Source organism: Ipomoea nil, unplaced genomic scaffold, assembly GCF_001879475.1.
Source record: "Ipomoea nil cultivar Tokyo-kokei standard unplaced genomic scaffold, Asagao_1.1 scaffold3321, whole genome shotgun sequence".
Classification (NCBI taxonomy): Eukaryota; Viridiplantae; Streptophyta; class Magnoliopsida; order Solanales; family Convolvulaceae; genus Ipomoea; species Ipomoea nil.
In genome coordinates, this window is record NW_017619749.1 from 4,876,580 (window position 1) to 4,892,178 (window position 15,599).

The 15,599-nt window shown below is 34.8% G+C and overlaps 2 protein-coding genes across 3 annotated transcripts; both read right to left on the reverse strand.

Moving 5' to 3' along the window:
- Window positions 1-1,162: 1,162 nt before the first annotated feature.
- On the reverse strand, window positions 1,163-2,907 carry LOC109169910 (pathogen-related protein-like). Its single transcript, XM_019318816.1, has 4 exons — window positions 2,502-2,907; window positions 2,072-2,204; window positions 1,691-1,992; window positions 1,163-1,503 (listed from the first exon to the last, which is right to left on the reverse strand). The coding sequence occupies exons 1-4, from the start codon at window positions 2,634-2,636 to the stop codon at window positions 1,366-1,368; spliced, it is 708 nt and encodes a 235-aa protein (XP_019174361.1). The 5' UTR covers window positions 2,637-2,907; the 3' UTR covers window positions 1,163-1,365.
- Window positions 2,908-6,592: 3,685 nt separating this feature from the next.
- On the reverse strand, window positions 6,593-10,321 carry LOC109169902 (uncharacterized protein At2g24330). Of its 2 annotated transcripts, none has more exons than XM_019318804.1 (7): window positions 10,111-10,321; window positions 9,026-9,307; window positions 8,185-8,329; window positions 7,970-8,079; window positions 7,313-7,730; window positions 6,915-7,221; window positions 6,593-6,828 (listed from the first exon to the last, which is right to left on the reverse strand). In XM_019318804.1, the coding sequence occupies exons 2-6, from the start codon at window positions 9,302-9,304 to the stop codon at window positions 6,938-6,940; spliced, it is 1,236 nt and encodes a 411-aa protein (XP_019174349.1). In that variant the 5' UTR covers window positions 9,305-9,307; window positions 10,111-10,321; the 3' UTR covers window positions 6,593-6,828; window positions 6,915-6,937. The 2 variants fall into 2 exon arrangements, with proteins under 2 accessions (XP_019174349.1, XP_019174350.1); XM_019318805.1 differs by having other exon boundaries at window positions 6,593-6,827; window positions 6,908-7,221.
- Between the last annotated feature and the right edge of the window lie 5,278 nt (window positions 10,322-15,599).

Consider the following 15,599-nt stretch of genomic DNA (forward strand, 5'->3'; position numbering starts at 1 on the left):
GGCTTGAACTCACAAGCTTCCAAATGGAAGTCTAACCCGGGTGGCTGATTTAATTAATGAGGATTAATTAAAATTATTTTTAATTTAAACTTTTATAATATTATGTTTAGTATAAATATATAAAATGAGCAAATTTCATTTTTAGTCCTCAATTATTGTAGCATTACAATATTTAGTCAATTTTTTAAATTTTGTTATATTATATCTCTCACTTTGAACAAATTTCACTTTTAGTCATTGACTATTATGATATGAGTTAATACCCAAAATCATCCTCGACTATAGTGGTTTTTCTCAATTTCATCCTAAACGACTTTGGTGACCTAATATCGTCCCAGACTTTTGTGTGTTCGCTCAATTTAGTCCTCTATTTGTTATTCCGTCAAATTGGTGTTAAATTTAGGGACAATTCAATAATGTCAATATTGATCTCTCTTTACTTTCAACTTGTGAAGTGGGAAATTCCTCTTTCTTGTACGAATTACACCCAGAATTACTCCCGGACCTGCAAATCAAATTTTATATTCGCAGTTTTAGGAGTAATTCTGGGACTAATTTGTAAAAAAAAAAATGGATTTCGCAGTTCACATGTTTATGAGTAAAGAGATGCCAATATTAAAATTACTTAATTGTCTATTCATTTAACACCAAATGGATAGAATAACAAATGAGGGACTAAATTGAGCAAAAACACAAAAGTATGGGACGAAATTGAGCGAAACATAAAAGTCTGGGACGATATTAGGTCACCAAAGTCGTTTAGGACAAAATTGAGAAAAACCACTATAGTCGAGGACGATTTTGGGTATTAACTCATTATGATATTATCACATTTACTCTTATTCTGTTAAATTTTACCATATTACATCATTGACTTTGACTTTAAACAAATTACACTTTTAATCTTCAACTATTGTGACATTATCACATTTAGTCATATTCTTCTAATTTTGTCATGTTACAGCATTAGTCCTCCGTTAAAAATTGATCCGTTAATTTACTGTTAGAATTAACAAATAACAAAAGAAAAAATCTTCACACATATTATAACTTATATTTCGAACCCATTATAATTTACAAATAACAAAGCAAAAATTCATGACACATTATTATGTTAATTCAATTCACAATTTAACATAAGCATAATAGAACCCACCCATAATAAGGTGCAAAGTCCTCAACCAAACACACGTTGAATACCACAGAAATTAAAGCGTACATTTTTATGTAGAAAACATGATGAAGTTGGATAGGAGCACATTACTACTGTAGAATGAATACATTGACAAATTCCCATTCTGCAGTTATGGCTTATTGTTCAAACATTTATTCTTTTACTAGTAAATCAACCTGCAAAAAGCTAAGCTAAGCTCCTTTCATGAAAGGGCAAGCTGAAGATGTTGCAGCTTCATCACTGCTTCCTCCCTTGACCAGGGCTCCAAGAAGTTCTCCACGGTCAAAGAACAACTCTGCCTTCACAATCTTGTTAGACTCTTCATCCAACTGCTCAATATAATTATACCATTCAAAACGTTAGAGTTCAAAGCAAAAGAAAAATTGTAATGGTAAAGCCACAACATTTTTAAAAAATGGGTTCCTGATAGTGAAACAACATAACTGATTGGCTAAACCAAGAAGGCTAATAACCTTGTGATTGCATATGTATTATTCAATACAAAAGATGAGGTACCTCGAAAATGCCCATTCCAAAGAATTCAGCAATTTCTCCAGTAGGAGGATGGCCTTTGAAGGGGCCATCCATGTAACCCCAATGCCTGAATCTGTATGTTATTCGTGGCGGTCCTGAATAAACCTGGAGGATCTCGATGGCAAATCCACGAGGAAATGCATTCCTGAAAACAGCCTGAGATGAAACAAATGTTTCATCGGCAGGGTTGAATACTCGATATTTTTCGGGCAGAGAGGTTTGGAGGAAGACATTGTAGCTTCCTCCAATCTTGGCTGTATCTTCTAAGGATAGACCTTTTCTCCCTGCATAAAAACAGTACTCTTTATGGTATATGACTCTCACTGAAAAATGAAAATCCACCTAAAATACAGTTGTGTATACCATTGACGAAGAGTCTAAATTTTGTAGGATCAAGTGTCTTATAATCATTAGGATCTGCCTTGTGCACTATCTCCATCTCCCATGTCTTCATAAGCCTCTGCACTTTCTCCTCCAGTGATCCTTCAGGCCACACCTATTATAACACACAACCAGACAGTCTTCGTAACAACATTATAATCATATCCAAACCAACCTAAGTTGCATATAGCTGGCCAACTCAAATCAAGAAGGTCAGTAGGCAGATGGGAGTCAGACTTATCACCCTTTTAGTCACCAAATCAAGTGTATCTAATTTGGCCAAGTCTAACCAACTTTGCCAGGGTTATAGATGCATTTTGGAGCTTTTGGTGTATGGGATTGACGAGGAAAACAAGATCAAGTTGGTGCAATGCAAGGAAGAGAGTAAGAGAGTTAAGAATATAGAGCATACATGAGTTCTGCCCTCTTCAAAAAGCTTGTCTACAACATCATAGCTAGGAGGACCAGATCTCCATTTGGTGTTCTTCACCTCATCTTCACTGAGATAGTCCCTGTATTTGTCTCCACCAGTACCTGAACAAGCCATTTTAGTGGTCCTTTAGCCACAATGCCCTCCACCTACACCCACACCAACAAATACATTTCAGGCCACGCTTTAAAGAAGTGAATTCTTTAAATATTGAATTTTTCATTCAACAGTTAAGATAACACTGACCCATGAACAAGGAATCTAGTCTTTGCAGGTTGATATAATATTACACATTTGGCCTTTGGGGACTTTGGGCAGTGCAATGAAAGCCGCCATTCAAAAAATAATCTTCAATCAAAAACAACTCACATGCTAATACACCTACGAAGTTCAAGACTAAAAAAAACAAATAAATAAATATAGAAAACAATAATTAAGTTCAATACCCAAAAGCCAACTATAACAGATTCAAAGTTGATCCAACTATACAACAAAAAGACACAATTATTGAATACCTAATGAAGCCAACTGATTCACATGCACTTCCATTCATTTCACATAACATAATTTACACTTTCATTGTTTAAAATGTTCACTTATCAAAACACACATCAACCATCAATCAAACCCTACTATCTATACTCAATGTAGAGGTGCAAATCCAGGCTGCTGATCAGTCAAATTCAAGTTTGAACCAAACTCATTTTTAACTAAACCTAGCTTGAACTTAAATAATTTTGACTCTTGAGTATGTATATATATATATATATATATATATATATATATATATATATATATATACTCAAGAGTCAAAATTATTTAAGTAATGCATTAATTAACATATAAAATACCGTAATTACATTTTAAAGCTCAATCCGACTAGAACCAACCATGGTGCAGTGCACCACCTATCTCAGGGCAGAGAGAAGAGATACGTTTGGGAAGTGGAACATTTTGGTAGGGGGGATCTAGAAAGATCAACAAGACATGTTTAGAGTTTCATTTGGGGTTTAGAAAATAGTAAACAGTAATTATCAACAAGTTTACAGATCAACTAAACCACAAAACTTCATTGCAACAGAAAGGAGGTTTTCCATTCAAACATTAAGGCAACTGTAACGAGCAGAAAAACTCGTGTCTATGCTAAATACAATAACATTCTTGCTTTTGAATCTGAATACAGCAGTAAATCTAAGAATACATTAAAATTACTGAAAAACATAACCACTTGAACATTTCACACTGATCAAATCCCTCCTCAATAGCAGAAAAAGCATAGAGAATCCAATAGCATAATGGTATTGCATCTTGGGGCAGGTGCAGTGACAGCGGCTAGAGGAGTGCTGAGTTACCATTTTATACACAATAGAAAGAGAAACAAATCAAACAATGGCAGCGCCGATACTCTTCCTTGGTGCAGCTGCAGTGAATTCCATAAACTAAAGCCAAGGAAACAATTAATGCTAAATAACAAAGCAGTTAACCAAAACAATAACATAATCGCATGTTTTTCAAATATATACCCAGTAGCATAAATTACTCAATGACAATTGACAAACCAAAACATTGCAGAAAGGAAGAGTGGGAAAGGGAGTTCTAATGGGAAAAGATTGGAATGGGAGGAATAGGAAAGACTAGAGCATTCATTTTAAGAATTTCAAATCTTTCATATCCACCCACTCCAAAACCCTTTCCCTTTACTCTCTTTCCACTTCCCAAATTTCATCCAAACTAAGATCAACCTTCCGCCCAATCCTCCAACCCAATCTTCCTCTCTCGAAAACTACAAATAATATAAATAAGCAAATATTGAGCCATCAGTAACCAAAGGTTTTCCACACAAGCTTTGAGCTAATTGTACGGTCCGCATCATGGTTGATCTGAAAGATCACATCATTCGGCACATAAAAATTATACTTTTGCAAAATCCAAAAATTAAAAAAAAAAATAAAAAAAATAAAAAGGAAAACGGAGCTCAGAAAATAATATGGGTAGGAGAAATTATCATCACTCTCAAAGAAGTCAGAGTGGTGCATGACTTTCTCAATATTTCATCAGTGCTCCGTCTAATATATTCACCAAAAAATGAAAAAAAAAAAAAAAAACATATAATTCTCTGGATAATAAACATCGTAGAGAAATCGAGAGAGTATGAAACAGGTTGAGGATGGAGGCTGAGCATATGCGATTATATTGAGACGATATATGCAGACGTAACGTATATATAGGTGAAATGAGGCATCACTAAACCCTAATTTCACGCAATCATGGGTGGGGCGGAAAGGGGAGATGAGTGGCTGTTGCCTGTTGGAGATAATTGAATATAGTAAGCCCCGGCCCAATACATTACCAAACTATTTGGGTAACTTAGGAATGGGCCCAGTTGGTTTATTATTGTATTTGATCCACATAAAGAATATGTTTGCTATGCACCTTGAAGTATGTATCATTACATTATCAAAATATTTCTAAGGCAATCGCTATATCGTGAGCTAGGGTTGACAGTACACTGATGACCTTGGTCTAATATGTATAATTTGATTTTATAATGTACAAAATTTATGTTTATAATGTATAAAATTTATGTTCATAATACACATACACATAAACATGACATAATGAATATGAATTTCGTGCATTATGAACACGAATTCTGTGTATTGAATGTTTATGTGTTTTCATTACATTGTGTTTATGTGTATGTGTATCATGAATATAAATTATGTATATTATGAACATGAATTTGTACATTATGACATCAAATTCTGTGTGTTGGACTATAGTATACAGTGCCCTGTGAACCCTAGTCCACAATATAAATTGCCTTTCTAAGGAATATGTTTGATGAGAATAACTTTACGGAGAAAATTAATGACACCAAACACCCTCTAAGTGGAAAAGGAATTGGAATTCCTCTCTACCAAATATCCGTTCACTATGAAAGTTCAAAATTTCTTGATAATTTAAAATAAAGTTAATTTCATTTTCGATCCTAGATTTATATGTGGCAATCCACTTTAGTCTTTTTTTTTTCAAATCATCATTCTTTGGTCCTAGTAATATTTTTTGTCCTCCATTAACAAAACTGTTTAAATTTCGTAAAATACAATGACATCTAGATCTTCAATTATGATTTTTTTTTTTTGTTTTTGCAAAGTAACTCGTGAATATAAAGTTTTTTTTTTTTTTTTTTTTGAATACCAACTCGTGAATATAAAGCTTATTCAATTATATATCCATCATTTTTTGTGTTAGACTAAAAATATTTTCAAATAAATATAACGCATCTGATTCTTTCATCATACTTGTCACTGCTTTATATATTTGAAGATAGATAATACTTCACCATTAAAGAAAAGATCTTTAATCACCATAAAAAATCGCAACTCACTAAAAAAGTTTAAACACCATTTTTTTTTTTTTGCCAAATTGTCTTCCGTACATGTTTCATTGTCAAACATATTCTTTTGATTGCAGTGTATATATATATTATAATATATATTTTATATTACATATACATATAACATTAAAGAATTTGTGCGCGCGCACATACACATATATGTGTGTGTATATATGTGGAGATTTAAAAATATGTAAAGTGTTTAAATAAATCAAATGTCTGAGAAAACTTTCCTAGTAATATTTTAGTTGATTTGATTCAAATGTAACGCTAAATATGTTAATTAATTTTGAAAACAACAAACAACCTCGTAAATCAATCCCTTTGAAATATGACGAATATTTTTGATTTCCTTTTTTTTTTTAATTCACATATGGATTTGTTAGACCCTAACAAAAAAATTTGAAGATGAAATGGTAATTTGATCAAAGATACTAAACCTATCCAAGATATGTATTCGCTTAAGTTGAAAATTGCATAGAAAAAAGTTTGGTGCTTAAATAGCCAAATTAATCTTGCAAAATAAAAAATGATTAAACACCACTTTGAATAAAATGAATATGTAAGTTATACACTAGGAATGAAAAATACCACTTCGAATAAAATTCATAGATAAATTCTACACTTCAAATTATGACCAAACCAAAACTGATAATTTTCATAGAAGATTACGTGACTCATAAAATAACATGGATTGAAATGAACAAAAATGTTCCATTATCTAAGTACATTTACTCCACGAAATTTCAGTCATCTAAACTTGAAGTCTAGATAGGCTCATGGTAAATTTGAGAAATATTCAGGCGAGTGCGAAGGGGAAAAATGCTCTTTTCTACAACGTTTACAGCAACTTAGCAAACAGAAAAAGACACAAGCGAGGAACCAACCTATATCTGATACACACAAAAAACAAAAACAAAAGAAAAAAAAAACAAAAAAAAAACACAAACAAACAAAAAACAAAAAACAAAAAAAAAACAACAACAACAAAAAAACAAAAACAAAACAAACAAGCATATCAACTACTAGGAGCATTAGATACTACCATATCACCTTCCTTCGTCAGCAAGGGATCAACCAGAGAGCTGATACTGGCAGAGACATTATCCAAAATAGACCCACTAGGATTTTGAATCGCCTCAGCCTCAGCCTCAGGCTCGGCAGAAGAGGATGTTAAATGGGATATGCTGGAAGGAGTGGAAGCTGATGTGACAAGATCTCCAAGATGCTTAGGCCTATTCAAAGTCTTGCAATGTGGGCAATAGTATGTAATGTAAGGAAAATCTTCCTTTCTAGCAAGGCCTGCAAAGCAAACATGATTATACATTCGCATACTCCTGCAAACTCATGAATTCCAATTACAGAAAATGATGTATCACAACCTAATTCCTACCATTGTGCATATGACAGCTACCACAGATCAGTGCATAAGATTGTGTTGGATCCTCTCCAACAAGCAGTGCCGCAATTCGTGCTAACCATCCTCCATCTTGTGTGCTAGAACTTGTTGGATTATAATGCTCAACAGCCTGCTGATGATAATGGCTCATATCAGAACCATCAAGTTGTCTAAGCATTTCATCTTCAGGATGATCCGCTGTAGTACTTCCAGTGCTAGTAGATCTTGTTTGGACGTGCTTTCGATTTCGTAGTCCCCCAGACTGCGCAACCTCAACGTCACTGCTACTTCCACTAGGGGAATTTTGCTTAGACTCATCTCCCACATAAACTTTCAAGCCACTATCAGCACCAAGCTTGGATGCAAGTACAGTAGCAGCAGCTGCCTTGGCTGCTGGGTCGGTATCATACCTCTGCACCAAAAATTCAACACTGAGATAAGAGACCCATCTAATCCTTGCTGTTATCAAGATGGTAGATTATGCTACACAAAGCATGATCTGATTGTTGATATGGTTCAAATCTATTGCCAACTATTCCCATCAGTGCTTCAGTAAAACTATAATGGCCAAAAAATCAAAGGTGTGATATAGTATAACCAGGTGAAATATTCGAAAGAAGCAACAAAATACATGTATCGATTTATCTCAACCTGAATGAGTTGTTGCGTAGTATAATAATTGGTCTTCTCTTTAAGCTCATCAATCTTGGCTTGCCTTTCAGCCCGAAGCTTTTCCAAGGTTTTCTGGTCCTTCCGTTCACCTATAAAGAAGCCATAATGAATGAATAAGTTCCAAAGGACAGACTGGAAGTAAACTAAGAGAACTTGGTTTGGCATAGTTAGTCTAAGTAAGACAAAGTACTTACGCATCGTCATGAAGCTTCCAATCACTGAGTAAGTAAGGAAAGATAAGCAAGGTAATAGAAACATAGGCAAAACTCGCAAAGCCCTCATTTTCCAGTCTAAGTCAAGTGATCTTGTAGTCATGATAGCATAAGCCACTGCAATAACCTGCCATTGAATACAACTTCCTAAGCCAAGACTCTTACAAACATGTCATTCTTTCTAACAAGTGAATCGTAGAAATGTATCATATCAAAATAATAGCACAACAAATATTAAGTAGGGTGCTTGCCAGCTTTGCATTCCACAACCAAAAGTAAAGAAAGTTAATACATTTAATACAGTTCAACATCAATCAAATTAAAGCAGAGCCTGAGACTATCAATCAATTCATTGAACAACATTTCAGGGGAGTTACGAAAAGTGCAACACTACAAGAGAAATGCTTATAAAGTCACCAATATCAAAGGGGTTAATAGCAAACCAAAGTTGCTATAAAAAGCTACTCAAAAAATAAGACACCAGAAATTAAATTTTGTGTGCAAAGCAAGTCAGCAACCATCAAGGGTTATCACTTAAGGGCATGGGTTAACAAATTCTTTCTACTTAAGACCTGACCATGGTTGCCCAGCCCAAATATAAGTGGTTAGATGCACATGAATCAGTGTACAAATATGTCATTAAGCTTTAACATAAATAATGCAACAAAGAAACAGTTTCTTTAGCAAGCAGAACGAGACTCTGCAGCAAAAGTGAGCATCATAATCCAAAAGATGTGTTAATTAAAGGGAGATCAGAAAGGATCTGAAAATTCATGCATTCGGCTTATACTAAAATAATAGAATATGTGAAAGGAAGCATTACCTCAAACAGTACAGAAAGTATAATCAGGTGCCTGGTCTTTCCTCTCCAACTTTGTGAACGTTTTTTAATTCTTGCAATAATAGCAGCCTCCTCCTTTGAAATATATTTCAGTCTCTTCTCAAAATCATCTCCATGTGATCTGAATATTGCATTCCATATTCTAGACAACAGTCCCTTCTTTTTCTTCTTCTTTTCCTTTACTTCAGTACTGGTCGGTGTGGTTGTGGTAGGCACATTGCTAGCACTGTTCCCAGCATTCTTCTCAGAACCCTCATCCATTTCCTACAAATTACAAATTGAAAGTTAGAGCAGGGAAATCATCCTTTCTGTGAAAAGTAAGAGAGGGAAATTTCATCCTTTCATGAAGAGATGGATCAGTGTGGTAAAAGGTTGTTTAACTCCATTAACTCAAATATGAAATGCAAGACAGCCTGTGAATGTTTCACTACACTTAACATTCCAACATATAACAAGAAGGATAGAAAGAAACTCCAAAGGCCATACATAATTATTGATAGATTGTTTAACAGAATAATTTATTCTGTGATCAACACTAATTCATAAGCAATAACTTATTACTACAATAAGCAAATTAAAGTACACTGTAAATTTGAAACCAACAACAACAAAACTCCATTAAATACAAGTAAGCATATGTCCACTAAGAGAACTAGTTTCAAACTTTCAATCTTGAGAACACATTTTATAAATAAATAACCAAGATTAATCGAATAGTCCAGATACTAACTCTGCGAACTATAATCCAACTTCCAAGCACCACAGATACACGGAATATCTCACTTAACTCCAAACCAACCGCAGTTTCAGGAGATCAAGTTATGAAAAACTTCCGAAGTTCATCAAAAGGTGAGATGATTTGTGTAGTCAATAACAGCTCGACATCAATGCAAAGGAGACTCAATTATAACATATTTCTAAAAAAACACACACAAAAGTGATAATAACAAAATCGAGCATTAAAAGATCATTTCCAAACGATGAACAATCTATTGCTAGATGATTATCGAATTATGCATATATATATAACAGCATGAATTACTGTATGAGATACTAAATTGCGTTACCTGGATTAGGAGGTTGTATGAAACGATAATTTGCGTTGAGTTGAGATCGATTTCGCGTCTGTTGCAGATTGGGAGTTTTTCTAGAAATCTTCTTTTTGAAGAAAAAGATTGCTGAAATCGGAAAGGTATCGGAAATAGCGATCGCCGCTCCCCAGTTCCCAACTTCCCACTCGTAAAAGAAACACCCCTCACGGCGGGGTAGAAACTAGTTAAAATGATCGTACGAATACTTTTAGCATGTTTTAAAATATTATTTTAAAAAATATATTATTCAAGCTGTTTGCGGAAAAATTCTAAAATTCTTTATGTCATATTGTCATATATCTGATTTTTTTTTTTAAAAAAAATTGATTTTAAAAAATCAGCATTTTTTTATGTCTTGTAAAAATAAAAAATTATATTTCACTATGCATAAGAGATATATTAAAACTTTTAGAAATTAAAAAATTTAATATCAAATATTTACACAATTATAATTTTTAATTCAATCAGATTTTCTTAAATTTGTACACAAATTATTAAACATGATCAAATAAATACTCTATACAACTAAAAATTTAAAATTAAACTATTCAAAATAACATTTTACATACATCAAAACATGTTCAAAGATTTAAATCAAGATAACTGATTTGTTTTACAATTTGATATATTGCACTCCATAATTGTTATACAATACAGAGATTTAAAATTTTCGTAATGGATAAGTATTATATATATATATATATATATATATATATATATATATATATATATATATATATATACTATACTAATAAGAGCCCAAGAGAGTTAGGCCTATAATGGGTAGAAAAAATGGCGGTCACAGATTTTAATCAAATGAATGGCTCAGATTGATTAAAAGATTGATAAGATTTAAATTTCTACTATATATATATATATATATATATATATATATATATATTATATATATATATATATATATATATATATATATATATATATATACTAATAAGAGCCCAAGAGAGTTAGGCCTATAATGGGTAGAAAAAATGGCGGTCACAGATTTTAATCAAATGAATGGCTCAGATTGATTAAAAGATTGATAAGATTTAAATTTTACACTAAAATTTCATAAAATACCCACACACCGTTACTAATTCCGTTAAAATTTTAAGAATTGCCGTTAGTTCACCGTTAACTTACTCATTGATTTCAATAAAAAAAAGGTCTTAGGTTCGAACCTCATCCCAATCAAAGTTGGCATAATTAGTACTCTATTTTACTCTTATTAAATTATATATAAATAATAATTTAGTAGCTACAACAAAAAATTATAGATATGCATTTCTTTAATTTAGAATGATGTGTCCACAATGCCTTTATTCAAAAAAAAAAATTATTCATTATCAATAAATTAAATAAGAGAAATAATTGTATTAGTTATATTGTCTTTATTTTTCTACAATATAAAAATTCTTTATATTCAAATTTATTAATTAATTATATTCGCTACATTGTCCTTACAAAAAAATTATTCATTATCAATAAATTAATTAAGATAAATATTTTCATTAGTTATATTGTCTTTATTTTTCTCAAATGTAAAAATTTTTACATTCAAATTCATCAATTTAATTATATTCACTACATTGTCTATTATTTTTTTTGTGCACTATTTTTCTAATTAAATATCAAAGTTATAATACAAAATAATGCTATATATTTATTTACCAAGTATTTTATTAATACCATGAAAAAATTAAAAAAATATATAATTAATTAAAGCCAACCATATTAACTACTTGAGATTTTGTGACAAAGAGAGTATTCAAATCACACAACAAATTAGAGTGAGAACTACCTTGCAATGTCCTTGTTTGACAATCAGTAGTTAGCGGATTATATTAGCGGATTTGACCAACGAATTTATTTAATTATTAACATTGGATAGAAAAAATGACCGTCAAATTATTAAATCAAATGAATGGTTCAAATTGTTCAGGTTTTAATTTTTTTGAATGTTTTTCTAATTTATCCTTAATTATATGATTATCCATTTAACTTTTCCGTTAATTCACCGTTAGTCTAATTCTAATATTAACGTCTAATATAGAATTATAATTACACCATTAATCTAATTCTAATATTAAAGTCTTAATAGAACTTAACCACAAATCCTAATGTCGAAATCTCCTCAAACAATATTAGTATATATTTAATATTTTATGCCCTAATTTTTATTTGTTCTCCCTTATGTCCCGTATTTGGTTTCAACCATACCTATACAATTATTTTATTGACAATTATAATCAATCCTGACTATATTATCTTGCATTTGTAAACTTAGAATTACCTATTTAACCCGCACGGGCTTAGCTCAATGGTTTAGTGGGCAGTATTTGGGAGAAGAGACCAAGGTTTGAACCTCGGCGGCGGCAGTGCGGGAATTATGTCCAAAGTGGGTAGATTCCTTGTTCGCACCGGCATTTGGTCCTGTCTGCTGAACCATTGAGTCACCGTGATTTACAACTTCCCACAATGCTCTGTCGGGTCGGAGTGTGGGGGGCCCTTGGGGTTGGGGACTCAACCTTTGCGAGAAGAATTACCTATTTAAATACGCAAATTCAACCTTCAATTATCTATGCATGAACAATTTCAATATAATCTTGCCTTAATATACTTTAAAGTACTTATTTAAAAAAAAAAACATTGGGCATTATCCCAATCGCGCAATGTGCGTAAAAAACTAGTATATATATATATATATATATATATATATATATATATATATATATATATATATATATATATATATATATATATATATAATTAGGTTCTGGTGCGGTTGTGCAGTGAGAGGAGAGTCATTGATTTTGTTGAGATCAACGTCCAGGATTATAGAAATAAAATAAAATAAAAAAAAAAAAAACGGTGGCAATTTATAAATTTTTGTAACTAGGTCAAATTTAATGTGCGTGAGTTTTGTACTTAATGTGCGACGTGTTTCTTCTTCGCGCACCTTCTCTGTGAGTCACGGGTAATTCAGACTTTCAAGAAGAAGAAAATGTATGAACTGATGGGTGGTTCAGACCCACAAGAACAAAACTTAAGGTGCGTGAGTTTCGTGCTTAAGGTGCGTGAATTTTGTGCTTAATGTGCGTGGGGTTTGTGCTTAATGTGCGTCGTGTTTCTTCTTCGCGTACCTTCTCTGTGAGACAAAACTTTTGGACTGATGGGTGGTTCAGACCCTCAAGAATAACAAAACTTTTGAACTGATGGGTGATTCAGACCCGCAAGAACAAAATTTTCTTCCAGACAAGCGTTTTTTTTTTTTTTTTTTTTAATGTTTAAAGATGCGTCAACCGCACAACCGCACGAGGAGAATCTTTTATCGCACCTGAACCATTCCATATATATATATATATATATATATAAATATATATATATATTGTATTATCCTTTAAGTACCAAATTTTAAAACACTTTTAAGTGTAATACATTATATATAGAACGTTATTTACAAACAAATGTTATACTTATATTTATTACGGAGTATAAGTTTGACATAATTATTATTTACCAAATTGGGTGATGAGATAAACTTGTAACTAATACAAGGTGGTGCGCAAAAGTGATTTGTCTACTTTAGACATAATTCCACATTACTGCAATTGAGTTTTGAATTTTGGTCTATTTTTCTAAATATTGTATAGTGTCTATTGAACTAATGAGCTAAACTTGTGCTGACCAAGTCTATTTTCTTTATTTACCTTTTTCAGTGACAAGAGAAATTTGCAATCAAACTCATTGTTATTATTTTCCTTATTGGGTGATTAGAGGAATGGTAGGAGATATCCCGACCGACATAAGCCTTACACCGATCAAGCTGCCTTCGTTCTTTCTTCTTTGTCTTTGCAGATAACAGGTCGGGCTTCGTGTGAAGAACCCGGTCGGGGTCCGACCGGGAGTTGCCCGAGTGGAAGTGTCGACCACCGAGCGGTAGCCCTTTGGCGAGAGAGCTGGTACAGGACACGTGGCGGCTCTCTACGACGACAGGCAGGGCACCTGGGAGGATGACACGTGGTGGCTACGTGGAGAACATGCCGAACGACCGGAGTCGTGTCTCCAGGCGCAGCGGCTATAAATACCCACAGTAGCTACAGTGTAGTGGACTTTTGGACGATCGATAGGTTGTTGTTAGAGAATCCCGACCGCAGTCAGTCGGCACTCAGAGCAACCAAGTAGATTGTACTTAGGACCTTTACCGTGATCAATAAAGACCTTTATTCGCTTTAATTGGTCTCGGGTTCATTTCATATTGCTTACGTATAATTAGCAGTATCATTTTGGCGCCGTCCGTGGGGACCCGTGCGAGAAAGCAACGTCTTGACGAGCACCGCTCCCTTTCCAATCATGTATCCGTGGGCTCAAAACAACTTCGCCGACGACCAAGCGGACGCAGCGAGTTCATCTGGGCACTACGCCACTCAACAGCAAGGTCAGACGGTAGAGCTCAATCTCAATCTCTCACCACCGCATCCGTCTAACACATACCCGGTGGCCCAACAACCGGTGAATTACATACAACCGGGATACCCAACACCCGGTCAGACATATCAGCAGCAGCCGATGATGTATCCCGGCCAATATCCATACCCGGTCCCACCTCCACCGTACGGGTATTGGCCTAGCCAACCGATGTACTACACTCCCCCGGTTGGTTATCCACCATATACGCCTGCTTACACAGCTCCAGCCGCCGCCCCTCCAGTACAACCGACCGCACAGGTAGAGCCGCAGCGTCAGTCCGCATCCCGGGCTCGACGCTCGGCTCATTCGCGATTGGGGTCGGGGGGTGCTGATGCGATGGAGGCACCAGCGCAGGCCCGGCAAGCGGTCGAGGCCCCCGTCCAAGCGGAGGACCCTGAAGAAACTGCCCGAGCGGCAGCTTTTGATCGTCTTCGACCAGAGATGCGCCAGCGTTTGGGACCCCAAGACCCGAACCGCGGGCAAGAAGACGTACAGATGCAGGAGGCTAGCCAGGAGGCCTCATCTGGGTATAGCGGGTGGAGATCTCATCGACGACGACGCGCTCGGGATACAGCCCAAGCCGCTGAGCTCAACGAGACCCGAGGATTACTCTATAACCTCCAGGCAGAATTTGCGCAATTCAGAAATGCGCACCCTGCAGCAACCCCGGTTGGACAACCGACCCTGCACCAGACGCCTTTCACAGCGGCGGTAATGGCTCAGCCTTACCCGCTCGATTTAAAGGTCTCTGGAGAGAAGAGCTATGATGGCCGGTCAGACCCTGAGGCTCACGTCAACGATTTCTACAGCAATATGACGCTGAAGGGTGTGTCGGACGCCGTGATGTGCAGGGCTTTCTACTCCATGCTTACCGGTCGAGCGGCGGAGTGGTTCCGAACTTTGCAGCCGGGTTCGATCGACAGGTTTGACACCCTGGCGGTCAAGTTTGTGAGGAAGTTCATCACTTCCAAAGTGGTGAGGAAGCCTTATATGTA